We start from the raw sequence: 21,262 nt of genomic DNA, 5'->3' as shown, positions 1-21,262 counted from the left end.
AGAAAAGTCTCAGGGTGGATTCTGATTGTTGTTATTCAGTTGCTAAGTCATGTCCAAATCTTTGCAACCCCATGGGCTTCAGCATGCCAGTCTTCCCTGTCCTTCGTTATCTTCCGGAGTTTGCTCAAACTCAAGTCCATCGAGTCAGTGATGCCATCCAACCATCTCATCCTCTGCCCCCTCTTTCTCCTCCTGCCTTCAATCTTTCCCAGCATCAGAGTCTTTTCCAATAAGTTGGCTTTTCACATATGTGGCCAAAGTCTTATAGTTTATAGTCTTATAGTCTTACAGTCTTATAGTCTTATAGTTTCAACATCAGTCCTTCCAATGAGTATTCAGGGTTGATTTCCTTTAGAATTGACTGGTTTGATCTTCTTGCAGTCCAAGGAACTCTCAAGAGTCTTCTCTAGCACCACAGTTCGAAAGCATCAATTCTTCAGCACTCAGTCTTAATTCTGATCGGCCCAGATTAAGTCAAATGACTGTTCTGAACCAGTCCCCTGTGTCTGGGAGTGCAGTGACAAGGTCAGCTTATCCTGGGTCTTGTGCCCACCTCATGGTGGTGACTGAGGTATTGGTGGGTGGGAGGGAAGTGATTAGCAGCCCTGCCAGAAGCATGTGAGTGAGGAGATCCCTAAAATGGGCAAAATCTACCCTGCCACTGTCTTGGTACGTTACAGTTCCAAGTGTTATGTTAGCTGAGTGTGCGGAGTGTGGTGTGGGGGCAGGAGATGCTTGCAGTCGTGACAGCTCATCACTCCATCACTCACATACTCATTAGCCATTGTCTTTGAGTCCCATTGGGTACTGTTCTGGGCTTCAGGATCCAGCATTAGATGAAGCAGACAATCCCTGCCCTGGTGAAGGTTTTATTTTTGTGGGAAGAAGCAGTCAACAATATAACATTGATAAGCAAAATGCACGTAGAACGTCCGATGGTGCTAAGCACTATAAGGAGAAACAGCAGGTGGAAGGATGGAAGGCAAGTGTGGGGCTAGGGTTTTACAGATGGTGGTTGGGGAAGGCTCACCAAGGAGGTGAGGTTTGAGCAGAGCCCTGCAGGGCGTGAAGGTGCAAGCTATGCAGACATCTGGGAGAAGAGCCTTCTGGAAAGAAGGTAGAATGAACAAAGGGGCGGAGGGGAAGGGTACCGGCAGACTCAGGGAACATCAGGAGGCCAGTGTGACTGGAGCAGAGCCAGAGAGGGGGAACAGTAGAAGCTGAGGCCAATAAGGGGACAGGGCATTGGCTCCCAGAGTCTCCTGGGCCACTGTGAGCTCTGGGGCTCGTCCTCAGGGAGGGCGAAAGCCACTGGAGGCCCTGTGCTATGTCAGAGGATCCTATCGGTTCACTGTGGTTTTCTCCCCAGATGATTTTAAGTAAGGTGAGAGCAGGGACACTGTCTAGGTATCCATTCACTCATTCATTCATTTACTCACTCACTCATTCATCCTTTTATTCAGTAAACATCTGCTTAATACCTACTATGTGCCAGGTGCTAGGAGCTCACAACTTAGTGCAAAAGAGACATAAAGCAAGATGTTAGTGCCTTGTGGTGTAAGAATTCCACAGACAGCCCCTGTGCCCTCATCCAGAAAGGGCAGCAGGGCCAGTCCCATCCAGGGGCTCCTGCTGGCTCTGAGTCCAGCATCTCGGGTCCCTCAGGCCGATTGAGATATAGCTCCTTATGGTTCAGCAGCCTAGAGCCAAAGGATGCTTTAGTCCTCGCCAGTGTGCTTTGTAGGCAGTGTGGCTGGAAGAACGGGAGACCACAGCGCACTGCTCACCAGGGCCTGGTGTCTGTGCCATCGTGGGACTCTTGCCCCAGCCGAGGTAGGCTGGATGAGGTCCCATGGCCAGTTCTCCAGCCACCCGTGATTTAAGTTTGAGGGTGGAGGCTTCTTCATGATCCTGCATGGCCATGCCCTGTGTGGGATGGGAGAGGAGAAGCGGGTAATCTGGATCCCTAGATTTCTCTTCTGGGAGCTGTCCTTTTGATTTCCATCCTCCCAGCTTCTTGCACAGTGTTAACACAAACTAGACTCTCAGTGAATAACCTGTTGCTTTAACGCTAGTGGGATGTGCATCAGCCACTGCCTGTGGGACCCAGGGCTGGGGTCTGCATCACTGTGGAGCCTGGGGGCAGGAGGGTACCAGGGGTGACCCCTGGACTTATCACCTGGAGGACTCAGAGCGGGGGACTGCCCATGTCTGCCTCAGGCAGCACAGCAGAAGCAGCTGCTCTGGGGACTGATGAAGAATTCATTTTGAGGCATGGAGTTAGAGGTGGTCATGGCCTGGAAGTCTCAGGATCAAAGGCCAGGGCCAGAGGGAGAGGAGAGTTCAAGAGCTAGAGGGAAATGAGCCGTGGGGTGGGTGTGTGTACTGCTTAGATACCCAGTAGAAGAGCTCCGGGTGGTGACTGGGCTGAGGCAGGGAGGGGCTGGATGGAGAGTTCCCATCTTACCCTTCCCCAGTCTCCCCACCACTCAGCTGACTCAGGGCCACTGATGTTTCAGCTCCAGACCCCGTGGATGCTGGGCCAATGAGAAAGCAGAACTGAGACCTCTGGAGGGAGCAGGCCTGTGTTTCCTTGGCCCCCTTCTTCACAAAGGTTGTCATGGGTGAAGAGTCTAACCTCAGAGGAGGGTTGGACCATCAGAGGTAATGGTCTGAGGAAGGGAGCAGTAGATGCATCTTTGAGGATGTGTAGCTCAGTTTTGGAGAAGGAAATGGCAACCCACTCCAGCATTCTTGCCTGGAGAATCCTGTGGACGGAGAATCCTGTGGACAGGGGAGACTGTTGGGCTGCTGCTGTCCATAGGGTCACACAGAGTCGGACACAACTGAAGCAACTTAGCATGCATGCGTGCATTGGAGAAGGAAATGGCAACCCACTCCAGTATTCTTGCCTGGAGAGTCCCAAGGACAGAGGAGCCTGGTGGGCTGCCGTCTGTGGGGTCACAGTGAGTCGGACATGACTGAAGCGACTTAGCAGCAGCAGCAGCTCAGTTTTGAGGCCCCGAGAGGAATTTCCCTAGAGATGCTTTTCTACAGCATTCTCTGAGGCCCTAAGGAAGCTTTGAATGAGGCGAGGAAGGCAGCAGAGGACAGTGTCAGAAGCAGTCCTTCTTCTTTCTGGCACAAAGAGGTGCTCAGTGGAGCTTTTCTGAATAAATGGGTGGATGGATGAAGGAGTGCGCGGATTCAAGCATCCATAGAATGAATGAATGATCAGGTGATGTTTGGAACTTCTAGAAGTGTGTCCCAGTGCCCGGTAGGTGGGTTGCTTTTGATCAATATTTTCTGGGTGATGGGTGAGTGTGGGATGAGGGCTTGGGGGTTTCCTGAGCCCATAGAGTGGCCACAAGTCCTAAATAAATAAGCATGGCATGGTTATTTCTCTTAGTTGACTTGCAGGGTAATTCAGTAACATACTCTCCCCATGGGAGCTTCTGCAATTTTTTTTTCTTATTTTAGCTCCTCCACCATCAGCTGGAGGCTGATTTCCATTTCCCTGACCCCCAGGCTGAGAGGAAGTGGGGGGCAGAGTTAGCACCCATTCTTTCCCTGGGTGGGAAGGACACAAAAGAACCCTTATTCTCACTCTCACAGTTGACAGCTTGGGTCCTTCTGGCAATTCAAGGTTCAAACCAGAACCTTCTCCCCCCTCTCTCCTTCCCTCTTCTTCCTTCCTTCCCTCCTTCTCTCTTTCCTGAAATGGATTTTGAGTCCATGAGGACTCCACCCCATCTGCCCAGCCCCTGGCATAGCACCAAATCAGAACACCACAGCGCGGCTGCTACAGCCGTCATCACCATCTGAAGCATGTGTGTGGCACGAGGCTGGGCCCAGTGGACCCGAGGAAATCTCCCTCACTGGCTCTGACCTCAGGGAGCTCAGGACTGGCTCCTAGGAGGCAGGAATGCTACAGAGAGGCAGCCCTAAAAGAGGCAGGCACTCCCTGGAGCTCTAGGTTCTCAAGGGAACGTGGAGGCCCTGGGCTGCTGGTGGAGACCCCCCAGCATCACCTAACACATTGGTCTCCTCTCAGCAGGCCAAGCTGCCTTCCTGGGACCATCCCTCTAGAGACTAGGCCTGTGGCGGGATTCTCATGTAGGGGTTCTATCCCTGGACAGCTCTCACCCACCTTCCTGCTGCCCCTGCGGGCCCACAGCTCCTGCCTGGTAGAGTCGAGATGCACTTACAGTTGATATTTCCAGGCACTCTAGGGGCTATCAGCCAGCAGTGTGGCTCAAATAATGAGATGTCAGGATCCATCTACCCATCCGTTCATCTCAGAAGTGTCTTTCCTCAGTGTCTTTCATGGGGGAACTTTGGGAACACAGAGCAGGGTGTGGCTAAGAGGAGGGGGGCTAGGCCACAGCAACCGCCATCCATCACTTCCCAGCAGTTAGCGCCCGGGGCCCCGGAGGCCTGACGTGGACCATTTCAGCAGCAAGCACGAGTCCCAGAGAAGAGGCTTCCTCTGGGCAGAACCTTGTCCAAGCCCTGGGTGTTTCACTGATCAGACACCTCCTACATGCCTAGCCCCAGTGCCAGGGCCAAGTTCATACCTAGGAGACTGTCCATCTGACGGTTGCCTCGTGACCTCCAGCCTGGTTGGTGGTCCCCTCAGGTGGTCCCCTTATCTTGGGGGATCTGGTGCCCTCCAAAGTGTCACCATCTCTACATTGGTCAAGAGTGTGGGCTTCCGAGTCAGAATGACCAGTTTGACTCCGGAAACCTGGGACTTACTAGCTCTGACCTTGAGCTTTTTTAGTAATAGGGTTTTTTATTTTGTTTTTAATGTTGGCTTATTTACTATTTTTGGTTGCCCTGGGTCTCCATTGCTGCACATGGGCTTTCTCTAATTGCGGCAAGTGGAGGCTACGCTTCCTCGCAGTGCCGGGCCTTCACATTGTAGTGGCTTCCCTTGTTGCTAGCATGGGCTCTAGGCGCCCGAGCTTCAGTAGCTGCAGTCATGGACTCAGAAGTTGTGGTGCGCGGGCTTAGCTGATGCACAGCATGTGGGATCCTCCTGGACCAGGGATCAAACCCGTGTCCCCTGCATTGGCAGGCAAGCTCTTAACTACTGGACCACCAGGGAAGTCCAATAGGCTTTACTTTCTAAGAGCAGTTTTAGGTACACAAAAGCGAGTGGAAAGGACAGAGAGTCCCAGATACTCCCTGCCCCCACATGTGGGGGTACTGTCTTGAGCCTCAGTTTCCTTATCTGTACACTGGGGGAAATAATAATCTCCTGCTCAGGTACCAATGAGGTGATGCTTGGCTCCCGCCTTGTCAGAAGTACTTGCCACGCAGTGGCTCCTTTGTCCTCTTGCCTGTGGCCCTTCTGATGCTGACCTTTGTCTCAGGTGACAGGAACGCCCTCCAGAGGCTTTGATGAGAAGGCGTACCTGGCAGCCAAGCAGCTGAAGCCTGGAGAGGACCCCTACAGGCAGCATGCCTTTAACCAGCTGGAGAGCGACAAGCTGAGCCCCGACCGGCCCATCCGGGACACCCGCCATTACAGGTGTGGCCTCTGTTGTGCTGGTGGAGAAAGAAAGGTGGAGGGAAGGGCCGACCCCACTTGGCTTTTCTTTCAGTCACATGGGTTTAAGAAATGAGGAAAATTTCCTCAGACTCAGTCCAGCTCCTGAGACATACAAACCCTTCCTATCTGTTGTTTTCCTGGCTTCTCTTAGTTTCACTGACCTCCTGAGGGTCTGAGAGGCCCAAGCAGACCTCCCAGCCAGGCCACAGAGGCCCCTCAGTTCCTCAGTCTGGAGTTCAAGCAAGAGTGACCGGCCAGGAGACCAGGGGAGGTCCGCAGCGGGCGGGTGAGCCTGGCGTTCCTGGTGCCTGGCTGGTGGTGCCCGCGGGGCCGCCAGCCCTGCCTGCCCTGTGCAAACAGTGGAGTGCTGTGCACCACCCCCACGGGCATCCCTTTCCTTGCTCTCTGCCTGCCCCACTGCCTCCCACCCTTCCTCAGCAACTCCCAGAAATGCTTCCCAGTCTTGCTATTTGTTCTCCCGGCGTGGTAGGTGGGAGAGGCCCTAGACCAGGACCCCAGGGCCTGGAGGCTCCGCTGACCCATATCTGGGCACTGAGGGGTTGGCCTGGATCCCCTCTGCCCTTCCCCCCACCCTCCCCCGCTCTGAACTTTCTCGGGTGTTCACCAGGAAACTTAAAGGCGGAATTCCTCTTGGGGCTACACACATTTTAAAATGAGACTCCTCAAATCCAGACCTATGGTGGTTGGTGAGGAAGGCCTCTCCTCTTGCCCCAGTGCTTCTGCCCAGCTTTCTCAGAAGCCTGAGATGGATCAGGGGGTGCATGCGTGTGTGTGTGTGTGTGTGTGTGTGTGTGTGTGTGTGTGTTTGCACACGCATATCTGTAGGGTCAACAAAAAAGGTGTTGGCGGTGGTGGGCAGGGCCTCCCCTGGCGGAGCCTGGGGTGTGGGGTGAGCCACGCTCTTCCCCTTCCAGGCCGCAGCTCCTGTTGGACCCCAGACTGTCAGGCCAGGTCCTGATGCAGCCCTGAATCCAGGGAGCCCCCGTGAGGGAGGTCTTCCAATGACACCTAAACTCTGTGAGACAGACCTACCAGCATCACAGAGAAGACCCCACCAGCCCCAAACTCAAAGCACAGATGTGAGACAAAGCTTTTCAGAGGCTCCTGATCCCTAGGAGCCATAAATTCCTATCAGCACAGATACAAATCCCAAAGAAATGCAGGGTGGAGAGGGTTGAAGGGGGCGGGTGGGAGAAGGTCAAGTCCACTGTCCAGATGGGGTGTGGGCAGGTTGGCCACCTTCAGGTGGAGAATGGGCATCACTGTCCACATTCCCTCCTCCCTGGGCACTTAGGATGCAGAGATACAGAACTGGGGCCCTAGAGGTCAGTGACCCCTTCTTCCAGGGCTCCCCATCTCAGCAGACAAGCCCCTTCCAGCCCCCAAATCCACAAGCCTCTGGGAGGCGAGGTGCTTGGAACGCTGGCTTCCTGGGCAGAGGTGAACTTCTCCACCCCTCCTTCTCCCCCACATCCCCTCTCGAGGAGAATTATTTTAAGGCCTCTCACGGCTTCTCCTGTAGGGGTCCCAGGCTAGTGGAACTCCTGCCTGTCTGACCCTGTCTGCTCTGCTGGACAGGAAATGGGCCTGGGAATTTGGCCGTAAGCCGCTGTCAGTGGAATGAATGCCGTAATGAAAAAATAGTCATGGCTGGAATAGTCAGGGAGCAATTGTAATAAAGAAGATTGCTATGAAAACCAGCTCTGCGGCTGCCTTCCCGCCGGCCCCAGGAGCATGAGTAAATGCATTCACAGAAGCATTCTCAGAAATGACAGCGTTGAAGGCTGGCGGGGATGGATCGTTTTAATTCCCTTTCCAGAAGACAGGGGAGCCAGGGGGCCCAAAATGTGGTGTCTGGAAGTGGGAGCACAGAGCTGCTAGGGGAGGGAGTGGGCTGGGGGGAACTGCCTTTGGTGTCTCCTCAGAGACTTCAGTTTACCCCCCAGGTGCCCCAGGGCCCATGGGAAGAGTGAGGGCACCCTACCTGCTGTCGCCAGCCTGGCTGTTCACATTGGCAGTGAGAGGGAGAGATCCACGGGCGGGCAGGATGGGGGCAATTCCTCCCTAGATCCCACCAGATGTCAGGAGACGGGCGACGAGAAGGAAGAAGCTGCAGAGAAAGGCCCTTTTCCCCTTCCCTCCTCTGCCATTTCTTCTGTCTTGGCTGTTGCATTGGGCAGGGAGTTCTGTCGGTTGGTCCAGGTTGGTTCTGTCTGTGTGCCTACACACGTCAGAGCCTCCCTTAGCACTTCAGTGACCGTGGGGCTCCCAGTGATCCTAGGACTGGGGTGAAGAGCCCCTGGGCCTAGAAAGTTCCCCCAGCCTGTGCTGTCCCTCCGGGGACTCCAGGCTGGGCAGCCTGAGTGGGGTGGGCATGGGTTTGGGGGGCAGGGCCTGTGCCCAGCCTCAGGGGCAGCAGACTGGACCTAGAGAAGCCTCAAGCCTGGATGCCCCCAGGATGCCCACAGCTGCCCTCTGTGCTCTCTGCTCTCTTCTCAGTTGTCCGTCCGTGTCCTACTCCTCGGACCTGCCGGCCACCAGCGTCATCATCACCTTCCACAACGAAGCCCGCTCTACGCTCCTGCGCACAGTAAAGAGGTAAGCCCTGTCTCATCCCTCATCTCAGTGCTGCTGCTCCCCCAGGCCTCGGGGATCTGCTGGGCCCTGGCAAGGGAGGACACTGAGACTGGGCATTGTGGCCAGACAGCATGAAGACCGGTGGGCACTTGGGAGGGGGTTTCTGCCCTTCTGAGAAGCTGGGGTTAGTGAATCAGGGTCAGGACCCAAGAAGTCCAACTGTTAGTGAGATGCATGAACACAAGGTCAGGTCCCCAGGACACGAGCAGAAACACAGGGGCCAGGAGCCGATGGAGGCAAGGATGGAGGCCTCAGGTGGATGGGTGCCGGCCCAGTGGGCACCTGAGAGCAATTCAGAGAGAGATACCCCTTCTGTCCTCCTAAGGTTGGCCCTGTGGTCAAGTTTGACTTCTAATCACCTTGTTTCTTTAATGAACATAGATAAGAACAGGATTCGGAATGGAGTACCCAGATATTCCAAGGATTAAAGAAGCTTGGGCTTTCTTCATGGGGAGTGAAGGAAGAGGAGGAATGTCGGGAGGGAAAAGCTGGGGTGGGGGTGCTTTCTGAGAACACCCATCCTGACCCATCAGGTCAGAAGGAGCCTCGCCAGCTTTCCAAGCAGGCAACATCCAGGCCAGCAGGGGTTGGCCTCTGGCCCTGTTGCCATTGTTAAGCCCAGGCAGCTAGAGCAGCTATGGGTCCTGTCTCAACTAAACTAGGACAGTCCCCACCCACCACCTGGGGTGAATCTCAAGTGCCCGAGGGTCCAGGCAGCAGGGTCAGCAGGTGCTTGGAGCAGCCTGAGGAACATCCTGCCCCTCAGTCACTGACCAGGGCAAGAAGGGTTTGCTAGCAGCTGCCCATGGCCAGTGTGCTGGCCCTCGAGGTGGGGGTAAGGGGGTTGATGGTAGGAAGAAGGAAGTAGAAGGTGGCCCCTAAACCTGGGCTCATCTGTCTTGGTCACTACTCCAGCGTCCTGAACCGAACTCCTGCCAGCCTGATCCAGGAGATCATTCTAGTGGATGACTTCAGTTCAGATCGTAAGTATCCATCTTCTTTTTTTGCAGCACTTCACACCCCATTTCTCTAGAATGCTGAGGGAGGCACTCTTGAAATAGTCCTGGCCACCACAGGCTGACGTCTGCTCGTTACCGGGATCTTCAGTCTTTACAAAGTGCCTTTCCTGGCTCTGCTCCTTGGTGCCAAAGGAGTGGTGTTGCTTTGATGGGACACCAGTGAGATGCCATTTTAAAAAATAAAACATCCGCAGCATCCTTCATTATCCAGCTGCCATGTGCAAAATATTGTCCCCACAAAATGGGCTTCCCAGGTGGTACTGGTGGTAAAGAACCCACCTGCCAATGCAGGAGATGCAAGAGAAGTGGGTTTGATCCCTGGGTTGGGAAGATCCCCTGGAAGAGAGCATGGCAAACCATTCCAGTATTCTTGCCTGGAGAATCCCACGGACAGAGGAGCCTGGTGGACCTCGGTTCATAGAGTTGCAAAGAGTCTGACACGAGTGAAGCAACTTAACACACAATCTAGCTCAGAGGGTGTTGAACTGGAGAGGTTGTTGGTCCTCTGTGGCACCCCCGGAGGGTTATGCCACAAGTACAGGCATTCCTCTGTCTGTCCTGGGAGTAGGGGATGGGGAGATGACCTGTCCCCCAGTGGAGAGGACCACACCTCGCCTTCCCAGCCCTTTCCCTGGGCCTGGTCAAACTATATGTGGTCTGATGTCCATGTCTAAACAATCTTGCTTCCTTCTCTCCACCCTCAGCCGAAGACTGTCTGCTGCTAACCAGGATCCCCAAGGTCAAGTGCCTACGCAATGACCGGAGGGAAGGTATGTCCTTGAATCCTGTGTGCTACTGTAGACCAATTTTGGTCTAGACTTCTGCTCCCTTTTGATGCCATGTTATACCAACCAAATGTAGTCTTGCTGCATTCCTAGTGGCAAGACCAAGGTCTGGGGAAAGACCCTCTTGCTGTCTTGGAGCAGCCCTTATCAGAGCATGACTGTAGGCAAGTAGCTCTACTTCTGGCTGCCTTAGTTATCTCTTCTGAGAAATGGGACTAATAATATACTCTTTCTTCCCTGCATGGTTATTGTAAAGATTAAATGCTTTGAGAAAAGTACAGGGCAATATAGAGCAGATGTACTTGGAACATCAACTATGGCATAGGATTGTGCATCACACTCTAGAGAACACAAAAGAAGTTTACACGTGGTCCCTGCCCTCGGAGAGCTTATTATGGATTCCAAGGCTGGTGTAATTATGTGGGGGTAGGGAACTAAAAGAGAAGGGAGTGATCTGGGAGGGAGCCTGGATTGGGTGAGGGAGTTGAGAGACAGATGAACGGGGAGCAAGAAAGAGCATTCTAGGCCCAGAGACTCTGAGCAAAGGCATCAGTCATGCCTGGGTACCTGTAGGACTACCAGCTTCTTCCTGCCTTTTCTACCTTCTTATCTATGCTCACATTCTCACACTCAGTCCTCATAACAGCCCTTCATCCTGTTTTACAGATAAAGGAACTAGGGTGTAAGAAGGTTCAGTAATTTGCCTGGAGTGATGAACCGAGGAGCCAGGATTCCACCCCCAGCCAGGGGGCCCACACTCAGAGCCCAGCCTCTTAACCTTCCTTTTCTTAGTCTCCCTTCCTGGGAGAATCAGACCTTGTCAGCACAGGGAATAAGTGGGGTGAGGACAGATGACGGAGGGCCTCGAAGCCAGAGAAAGGCATTTAGATTTGATAAAGCAGAGAACACTGACTCCAGCCTGTCTTGGTCTGGAAGACTCTCTGCAAGTCATACAGCATAGTGCAGCCAGAGGGGAGCATCCTGAGGTTCCTCCATGTTGAAGGGGAAAGGGTTTTGGTTTCTAGTTCCCCTTAGGTACCAAACCACACTTTATTGCCACTTCTGTTCACTAAACTCTTGACTGTTCATCAGTGTGTCCCCAGAGCCCAGTGTCTGGCCTCTACATAGGGGCAGGGGGTGGCATTCAGAGGTTGATGGATGGGTGGATAAGAGAAAGAAAGAAAGAGGGAAGAAATCAGCAAATATGAAGAGAAGTTAAATCACAGTAACTCAGAGGAAACCTAAGGGGCAGAGAGCCCTGAGCCTTTGAGGGGACAGCTGAGCAAACTGGCTGAGTCCCACCCAGCACCACCATGTCCTTCCCACTTCAGGGCTGATCCGCTCCCGAGTTCGTGGGGCAGACGTGGCGGCAGCTGCTGTCCTCACTTTTCTGGACAGCCACTGCGAAGTGAACACGGAGTGGCTGCAGCCCATGTTGCAGCGAGTGAAGGAGGTAAGTCTCTCTGTCCCTCAGGACACGCCCGCCACGTTCTTGGCATTGTGGGTGGGGAGGGTATGAACTGTCTCCGAGAGCTGGACAGGCAGAGTTAGAAACTAAGTGATCTGCTCCCTCCTGAGTGATTTCATCTGTGGGTGAGCCATGGAGTTCCTTCTGCAGATGGGTGGTGGTGTTTTCCTCCTGGGTGAGTGATGAGGAGTGGAGGGTGGGGGGTCAGACTGGGAAGCCTGCGAAGGAGGGAGGAAAGGACATTGTTCTCAAGCAGAGGGCCTTCCCATGCGCCCACTGCTCTTTGGAATGGGGAGGATTTGGACACATGGAACCAAGGATGAAGTGATTACAGCCCAACCATCAAAGACAGAGAACCCAAATTAAAAACGGGCAAAGGATTTGAATGGATGTTTCTTCAAGGAAGATAGACAAATGGTCAACAAGCACATGAAGAGATGCTCAACATTAAGTCATTAGGGAAATGCGAGTTAAAACCACCATGAGATACTACTTGATACCTCTTAGGAGGGCTCATCAAAGGATGGGTAGTGCAACTGCTGGTGAGGATTTGGATAAATAGGAGCCTTTGTGCATTGCTGGTGGGAATGTCAATGGCAGCCACTTTGAAAAATAGACTGACAGTTCCTCAAAAGTTTAAACATAGTTACCATATGACCCCGCAATTCCTCTCTTAGATATATACTCAAGAGAAATGAAAACATGCCCCATACACAAACTTGTATCCAAGTGTTCAGAACAGTGTTATTCCAAATAGGCAAAACATGAAACAAACTAATGTCTGTCAACTCATGAATGGGTAAACAGAATGTGATATAGCCATACAATGGAATACTATTCAGCCATAAGAAAGGAATAAAGTACTGATATGTGTTATAGTATGGATGAACTTTGAAAACTGCTCAGTGAAAGAAGCCAGTCACAAAAGGCTATAAATTAGATGGTTCCCTTTGTATGAGATGTCCAGAGTAAACAAATCTGAGGAAATACCTAGTGGATTCGTGGTTGTCAGGAGCTGGAGGGAGGGGAATGGGGGAGTAACTGCTAGTGGGTGCAGGGTTTCTTACTGGGGTGATTAAAGTATTCTGGATTTAGATAGCGGTGATGGTGACATAGAAACCACAGAACTGTACACTTTTAAACGGTGAATTTTATAGTATATCAGTTATATCTAAGAAAATTATTATATAGTGTGAATTATATCTCAATATGAAAACAAGTCTATAAAAGGATAAAGTGAGGCCCCCACGGAACACTGTGAGACCATGGATGGTCTCATCTGATTTGCCATGTCCCACATTTTTGTCATCCTAAGACGGGGTGTGAACTGAGGGATAGAGCTAGATTCAAAGTGGCAGACAAGAGCATTTTGAGGGTCAGTGCAGACAGAGAAGAAAGAAGAGACTCTGTTCCTTGTCTCCATGGAGGGAGAAGAGAAGAGAGCAGACATCCTGCTGATGAAGGGCGACTAAGTTTTGCACGTGGTATATGATAAAAATCCACTACCACCACTCTCTCCACATCCCCCACCTCAGGAAAAAACCCTTTAGTAAAACTGGCAATACCCACCAATATTTTGGAGGTGGATTTGTGTCTAGGAGGTGATGGAGGGAGTATGAGTCTGACCTTGAAGTGGAGGTGGCATGAGAGGAGTGCCACCCAGGGTCCCCAGGGACTGCAGTAGGGTCAGTACCCTCAGGCTGCTGGTGGTCCAGTTGGGAAGACTCGTCTCCAACATGTGCAAAGGTGGATGACAATTAGTAAAACAACAGTTCAAACCAGCTACAGAAAAGCCACCTCAGGCAACATCTGATTCGTTGTCCCAGGAATTGTCTGGACTATCATTGCGAGAGCAGCTTAAAAAGAGGAAGAAATCCTCCGCCTGCAGCAATCAGGGAGGGCTTCACTGAGGAGGTGAGATCCCAGCAGGGCTCAACATGGTGTTAGAGGGAGAGGCTGGGAGAGCATTGTGCCCATGAGACCCAAGTGGGACCTTCTGTGAGCCTGGTGTGGTGATGCAGGACAGCTCCTAGGAGCCTGACATGTTCTTCAGGAGGTGCTGAGTACCTCATGCCTTGAGAGAACTTCACCAAATGGGCAGTTGGGGCTTTTTTCACAGAGTCCCTGACCTCACACCACCTCATGTGTCCTCCCCTAGGACCACACCCGCGTGGTGAGCCCCATCATTGATGTCATCAGTCTAGATAATTTCGCTTACCTTGCTGCATCTGCTGACCTTCGTGGAGGTAGGTCCAGAGCATCTCCAGAAAACGAGACAGCATCTCCCTGCCCTTTACCTCCAGAAAATGAAAGGAGATTGTATAGAGCTGTGGAGTTGGGGATGAAGGAGCAGAGCTGGCAGTTGGAGGCTCCTGGCATGATGAGGGCAGAGTCAAGCTAGTTTCCAATCTTTCCCTGCCCCCAAACTTTGACACATCCTTCTCAAATACAGCTAGGCACGAGTCCTGGCAGAAGAACATGATATGACAACTATCTTGGGAGTGGGGAAGGGGGAATCCTCAACTGTGCATGGATTCCTCACTTGTAACCCCCAAAATGGTGTAGACCTGGCTGAATACAGTAGCTATTAACCACATTTAGCTATTGAGCTCTTGAAATGTGACTCCATTTTCAGTGTGAATTGAGATATGTGGTAAGATAAAATACCAGGTTTTGAAGACTTGGTTTGAAAGAATGTAAAAGAATCTCATTAGTAATTTTTTGTATTTATGATCATCAGTTTGAAATGATAGTATTTTGGATGATCTTGTATTAAAAATACATTATTCAAATTAATTTCATATGTCCTTACTTTTAGATATGGCTACTAGAAAAATTTAAATTGCATATGTGGCTTGCATCTCCAGCTTGCAAAGTATTTCTTTTGGACAGCTCTGATCTAGGCTTTAGAGCCATGCTGTACAATACAGTAGACAGTAGCCACTTTGGGCTATGTACATTTAAGTTAATTAAAATTAAGTAAAATTCAAAACTCAGTTCCTAAGTTGCCCTAGCAGCACATTAAGTGCTCAATAACCACATGTGACTTGCGTCCACCATGTTGGACAGGGCAGATGTAGGACACTTCCATCAATGCAGCAAGTTCTACTGGGCAAGCAGCTTCAGAGAATCTGTGGCCAGGAGCTAATGAGCAGAGTGGAGTTCCCCTCTGGGGCTCAGATTTCAAATGGACACAGTCATTAGTTAGATGTTGAGGATGAATGGGAGGGAGCCAGGCATTTCTCTTTTGGGAAACCACCTCAGGACCTTGGCACTTGCTGTTCTCCCTCCTAGAATTCCCTTTTCCCATCAGTCTGCATGGATCAGTCCTTCATTCAGACTTCTACTCAAATGTCACCTCGTCAGAGAGTCTTTCGTGGGCACCCTTATTAGAACAGCATGCACATGTCTCCTGTCTTTTCTTTCTTTCTTTTGTTTTTTTAGCACTCCCACGCCAACTGACAGATTATCCATTTACTGATTTATCTTTGTAAGTCTTTGTCTCACCCATTAGATTGAAACTCCATGAGGACAGGGATCTGTCTCATTCTGAATGAAGGAATGGCTACACTAATCGCCCAGGGCCCTCTGCAAGCAGGGTTCTGATCAAGAGAGGCTCTCAGGGGGCAGAAGGAGGGGACAGGAGCCCTAAGCCCCATCCTCACCCGACTCTGACCCTTAGGATTCGACTGGAGCCTGCATTTCAAGTGGGAGCAGATCCCCCTGGAGCAGAAGATTGCCCGGACAGACCCCACCAAGCCCATAAGGTCAGACCTGCTGTGGGTTCTGGGGAGACCCATCCCTTCCCTGAGTCAGAGGCTTTGGAGGCAGCTGGGGGTCAGTTCAGTCACCAGGGCTCCTAGAGGTGCACAGTCTAAGGGCTGACTCTGTTCTGAGCCCTGGGGAGAGAGATCATAGACCAAAGGACAGGCCAGACATCCAGCCCCAGTGACTCTGCAAGTGGGTGATTGTAGGGTAAATGGCCTGAGCCCTGGGGCCATCTAGAGGGGCTCAGATTCTCTAGCTAATGTATTACCTCTTTCCTCTCCTTGCTCCCAGGACACCTGTCATAGCTGGAGGAATCTTCGTGATTGACAAGTCCTGGTTTAACCACTTGGGAAAGTATGATGCTCAGATGGACATCTGGGGGGGAGAAAATTTCGGTAAGTTGGGGAATAACCACAATAAAAATAGTAGGCAAACCCAGATTGAGTGTTTTCATGTGTAAGGCCCTAGGGACTTTATACACATTGACTACTTAAATTCTCACAGCGAATCTCTGAAGTACCATTCCACTGGTAAACTGAGGCACAGAGAGGTTAAGTAATTTGTCCAGAGCCATGTACCTAGTAAACAAAGAGATGGGGTGCAGTTCCCTACCAGAAATGCTGAAAGAGAGGTGGTGTGCAGTAGACGGTGATGGTTCAGCATAAGTAATAGAGTCAGACCCTATTACTGGGTACAAACCCTGGCCCTACCACCTACAAGCCGTTTGGCTCTTGGTAAGTGAAAGCCTCTCCAAGCCTGTTTCCCCAAGAGGCTGTCATGAGCACTAAGAAAGAAGATGGATGAAGATACTGGTGGCCATTATTATTACTTATGAAGCCATAGGGCTTCCCAGGTGGCTTAGTGGTGAAGAATCCACCTGCAATGCAGGAGAAGCTAAGAAACGAAGGTTCGATCCCTGTGTTGGGAAGATCCCCTGGAGCAGGAAATAGCAACCCACTCCATTCTTGCCTGGAGAATCCCGTGGACAGAAGAGCCTGGTGGGTTACAGTTCATGGAGTCGCAAAGAGTTGGACATGACTGAGCACGCGCGTGCACACACACACACACACACACACGAACCCTTTAGCCCCACAAGGAAAGAGAAGAGCCAGTGAACCTTAAGGGTTGCTGGTGAGGTTCATGAGACAAAGGCTGGATACAGATGGAACACTTGATGTAGGGGTTTATGAAAGGGGCTGTTTGCATGGTGTGGACAAGTTACAGGGAACCACAAGGGATAGGGTAGGGCTCGGCGCATAACTTCTGGGAGGTGCAGCCACCCCTAGGTCTGAAAGATGGGGACAGAGCACTCCCCAGTACAAGCTATGGTCTTGCGGTGCCTGCAGTCAGCCCACGCACCAGATGGAAGTTGTCAGGGGATGAACATCCACCCTCACTCTCCCCCTGACTGCAGGCTGAACCTGTCCTAACTCAGGAAGGAAGCCAAGGCATGTGGCCCACACAGTAGCCTCCCAGATGAAGAGCAGGGTGGAATAGGGCAGAGAACAAACAATCCCAGAGGTTCTCCAGGAGCTGGGGAGAGATACCAAGAAGCCCATAAAAGACAAAGGCCCGTCCTTGCTGTTCCTGGACCCACTCAGTCCTTTGCAGAGCCTTTCCCACTGCTTCCCTTTTCATCCTGACCCGGTTTCTCAAGAAGTAAACAGGCCAGTATCTCACCCCTCTGACAGGTGGGGAAACAGGTGGACGCCACCTTCCAGATCTCAGTCAGGAAACTCCACATCTGACAGGTGGAGCATCTTTACTGGAGGGATCACTTCAGTGTGGTGAGGTGTGATCCAAGTCACGGTCTGTGCTTCTGGGCTGGGAGGACCAGGTCTTTCTTCCCTCTCAGACTGGGACAGTGGGGCAGACGGGCACTGGGGCTTTGACTCAGAACCAGCTGGAGTGGAAACAGGCATGGAATTTTCTCCCCTTTGTAACTTACTCTTGGAAATGGTTTCTAGGCAGGCATTCGGAGGAGTCAATGCTGGGAACTAGGGTGCGGTGACCCTTCCATTCTGACCTCCTTTCATGTATTTTGGGCCAAAGTGACCTCTTTTGTGTCCTCTGTCTCAGCCAGAAGGGAGCTTTGGCAAAGCCAGTTTCCTGTCTCAGAGAGCTGCAAAACTAAGGATCTCTGCTGCGTCGAGGCCTTTTTATTTTTCCCTTCCTTCTTTTTTTTTTTTTTTAAAGGCTGGGGCCTGATAGAGAAACAAGTCAACGATCAAATAGCTAACTTTAAACTCTGCCTGAGGCCAGGGCTCAGTGGTTGGGGGAACTTGAAAGGTGAACCACACAGTGGTTCTAGGGAAGGTTTTGTTTCTTCGAAGAAATTCAAAGAAATTCCCAGGCTAGCCCTGTTGCTCAGACATTCAACTGCTGGGACCAGTTTTGAGCCAGGAGACTCCACCGCTGCTGGGTTTGGGCCTTTTGTTTTGTTCCTTTGTGGAAGGATGGGAGGTGCCTAAACGGAGACTCCTTCCTGTTTCCCCTGAGAGAGCCAAGTGCAGGCAGGCGCTCAGAGGCCACCCTGAGCGGGGGTGGCAAATGTGAAAACCTTGGGATTCTCATTAGGCAGCCTTTTACAGTTGCATCACATCATGTTACTCTGCTGCTCAAGAACCCACAAGGGCTCCCATGTCACTCAGAGCAAAACCCAAAGTCCTCAGACCATCTACCCTTCTGTTGCAGGAAGGCGGACCCCTTCCAGGGCCTGAAACTGGGCTCTTGTCTAACACTTGGAAATGAATTGTCCGAGGAGACACATGTGCTGACAAAACAAAGAGATTTTATTGGGAAAGGGTGTCCGGGTGGAGGGCAGTAGGGTAAGGGAACCCAGGAGAACTGCTCTGCGTGGCTCGCAGTCTCGGGTTTTATGGTGATGGGATTAATTTCCGGGTGGTCTTTGGCCAATCATTCTAATTCAGAGTCTTTCCTGGTGGTGCACGCATTGCTCAGCCAAGATGGATGCTAGCAAGAGGGATTCCGGAAAGTGGACGGACACGCGGTGTCTCCTTTAGACCTTTCCTGAACTCTTGCGGTTGGTGGTGGCTTATTAGTTCTGTATTCCTTATCAGGATCTCCAGTCATAAAACAAGTCATGCAAATGGTTACTCTGGTACCTGGCCAGGCGGTTTTCAATCAGTGTGCTTCCCCTAACACTTCCCCCACAAGACACCCCACCAACCTCTCCCTCACTCACTTACCTCTAGATCTGTGCCCTTGCTGGTCCCTCTGCCTGCAGTGCTTATCCCCAAGAGCCGCGTGACTCTTCCTTCCCTCCTCAGGCCTCAACTCAGCTGTCTCCTCTCATGGAAAACATCCCTAATCAGCCTCACTAAAATTGTGGCCCCACTCCCAACCCCACTGGTTGTCCTCAGTTTTCCTGCCTGCTCTGTCCTCTTCATTGCGCTTATTACCATCGGACAGATATTATGGGCTCAGTGGTAAAGAATCTGCCAGTGCAAGAGACACACAGGAGCCAGTGTGTGATCCCTGGGTCAGGAAGATCCCCTGGAGGAGGAAATGGCAACCCATTCCAGTATTCTTGCCTGGGAAATCCCATGGACAGAAGAGCCTGGAGGGTTATAGTCCATGGGGCTGCAAAGAGTCGGACATAACTAGACCATGTATTCTACTCATTTTCTTGTCTACCTGCATTTTTGTTTCTTACTTTACTGAGTTCTTGTCTGCTCTCACTAGAGTGTGAGGGCTTCTAGAACAGTATCTGATAGGTTGTAAATAGGTCTTTGGTAAAAATCTGCTGAATATACTAGAGAATCTGGTTCAAATAATGGGACTTGCTGAACAAAGTATGGACTTGCCATTACGGTTCTGCAGCTGAGTGTGGGGGTGACCTTGGAGAGGTTATTTAACATCTTTGAGCTTCACCAGTTCAGTTCAGTTGCTCAGTCGTGTCCAACTCTTTGCGACCCCATGAATCACAGCACGCCAGACCTCCCTGTTATTAAAAACACAAGGATCATAACACCAATGTCATATGGTAGCTGTGAGAATTAGACATCAGCCATAAACAGCACAAAGTGCTCAGTAAATGCACGATGGTTAACTGCTTTTGTTGTTGCCATTGTTGCTAGTAATGACAATAAGTAAATAATAATAAGACAATATGGGATATGTGGGATAAAAGTGAAAGTCACTCAGTCATGTCCGACTCTTTGCAACCCCAAGGACTATACAGTTCATGGAATTCTCTAGGCCAGAATACTGGAGTGGGTAGCCTTTCCCTTCTCCAGGGGATCTTCCCAACCCAGGGATTGAACCCAGGTCTCCTGTACTGCAGGTGGATTCTTTACCAGCTGAGCCACAAGGGAAGCCCAAGAATGTTGGAGTGGGTAACCCATCCCTTCTCCAGCGGATCTTCCCGATCCAGGGATTGAACTGGAGTCTCCTGCATTGCAGGCAGATTCTTTACTGACTGAGCTTTCAAGGAAGCCCTAACTATTAATAGTGTAATAAAGTTAGCCCGGCAGAAATGGGACTAGAATGCAGATCTTCTGTCCCCAGTTCTGAATCTCAGTTGCTGAACCAGTTGCAGAGCTCTGGCCAGGAGAAGAGAGAGAGGGGCCTGGCAGTTAGCAAGTAGACCTAGAGAAGCCCATTAATATAGCCAACCCTGGAGGTGATCCAGATATGCCAAATGTCCAGTCCTGGTCCCAGGACCACATCGGGAAGTTGCCTGGTGCACACAGGCTGGCCAGGAGGTAGTCCTGAGCCCTCTGCTCCCTGCTCTACTAGTCACTGGGAGGGCTCCAAGCAGCTGTGCCAGGTGAGAGCCCCCAGACCTGACCAGGGACCGCCAAGTGTCCTTACAGCCACCTGGGAAGTAGGAAGAGGGACCAAGGCTGGAAGTCATGCAAAGTGGTCTTTCCTTTTTCAAAAAACTAAAAACGAAAAAACAATGCTGTGGACATTCTGGGACAAGAGAGAGGTGTTTTAATGTCACAGGATGTCCAACTGTAGGGTTAAAATGAAAGAGAGGAAGGAATCAGAGGAGATTATGCAAGGTCCAGCAAGCTACCAAGGTGGATCCTTGCCAGGAGTTGACAGAAGGACTGTTGAGTGGAGAACAGAGTGAGAAACTTGTGACATCCCCTTCTGAGAGGCAGGATGACCACCGCTAGCATCTCCTAGCTCCACTAGGGACCAGGGGTCATCTGTGAGAGCTCCTTCAGCATCACCACCACCACCAACAGGAAGCGTGTCTCAGTAGGGCCAACGCATGCGCGTGGGTGTGCTAAGTCGCTTCAGTCGTGTCTAACTTTTCGTGACACTAGGGACTGTAGCCCGCCAGGCCCCTCTGTCCCTGGGAGTCTCCAGGCAAGAATCCTGGAGTGGGTTGCCATGCCCTCCTCCAGGGGACCTTCCCAACCCAGGGATCAAACCTGTGTCTCTTATGTCTCCTTCATTGGCAGGCGGGTTCTTTACCACCAGGACCACCTGGGAAGTCCCCAGTAGGGCCATTGGTAGCTGTAAATGGAGACCATGAGGGCCAAGAGAGCAGTCCGGGCCAGCCAGAAAAATGCCAACTGCAGCAGCCTTTCGTTTGCTTGGTGTTGGTTTTCTAGCCTCTCAGTTCTGACAAGCAGATGTGTTCATCCTTAGCTCATGTCTGGATAGGACTTTCTAGGCAGAGGCTGGAAATAATTCATGCTGCCCTTTGATTCAGTTTTCCTTCTGTTCATGATCTTGGTGTTCCTTCAAAACTCTTCTGCTGCTCTGCCAGGGCTTAGATGTGGGGAATGTGTGTGGTGTGTGTGGAGGGGGTCTGTATCGGGGATGTGTGTATGGAGAGTACGGGTGGTGTGTATGTATGATGTATATGTGGAGAGTATGTGTGTGGAGGGGGTGTGTGTGTGGAGGAGATGTGTGGTATGTGTGTGTAGTATCTGTGGAGAGTGTGTGTGTGTGGAGGGAGTGTGTGCAGTGTGTGTGGAATGTATGTGTGTAGAGGGTATGTGTGTGTGAAGGGTATGTGTGTGGT

At 51.4% G+C, this 21,262-nt stretch overlaps 1 protein-coding gene across 3 annotated transcripts in view; it reads left to right on the top strand.

Annotated features, from left to right (window-relative positions):
* GALNT16 (polypeptide N-acetylgalactosaminyltransferase 16) overlaps nt 1-21,262 on the top strand; it is a 107,402-nt gene that overhangs the window by 66,408 nt on the left and 19,732 nt on the right. For all 3 annotated transcript variants that reach the window (XM_040226207.1, XM_040226208.1, XM_040226206.1), the window contains 8 exons: nt 5,379-5,536; nt 8,078-8,176; nt 9,131-9,198; nt 9,939-10,004; nt 11,351-11,472; nt 13,646-13,733; nt 15,170-15,254; nt 15,547-15,650. In XM_040226207.1, coding sequence (XP_040082141.1) covers nt 5,379-5,536; nt 8,078-8,176; nt 9,131-9,198; nt 9,939-10,004; nt 11,351-11,472; nt 13,646-13,733; nt 15,170-15,254; nt 15,547-15,650 — 790 coding nt within the window. The remainder of the gene's footprint in view (nt 1-5,378; nt 5,537-8,077; nt 8,177-9,130; nt 9,199-9,938; nt 10,005-11,350; nt 11,473-13,645; nt 13,734-15,169; nt 15,255-15,546; nt 15,651-21,262) is intronic.

Source organism: Oryx dammah, unplaced genomic scaffold, assembly GCF_014754425.2.
Source record: "Oryx dammah isolate SB20612 unplaced genomic scaffold, SCBI_Odam_1.1 HiC_scaffold_26, whole genome shotgun sequence".
In the NCBI taxonomy this organism is placed as follows: Eukaryota; Metazoa; Chordata; class Mammalia; order Artiodactyla; family Bovidae; genus Oryx; species Oryx dammah.
This window is presented reverse-complemented; position numbering and strand designations above follow the sequence as displayed.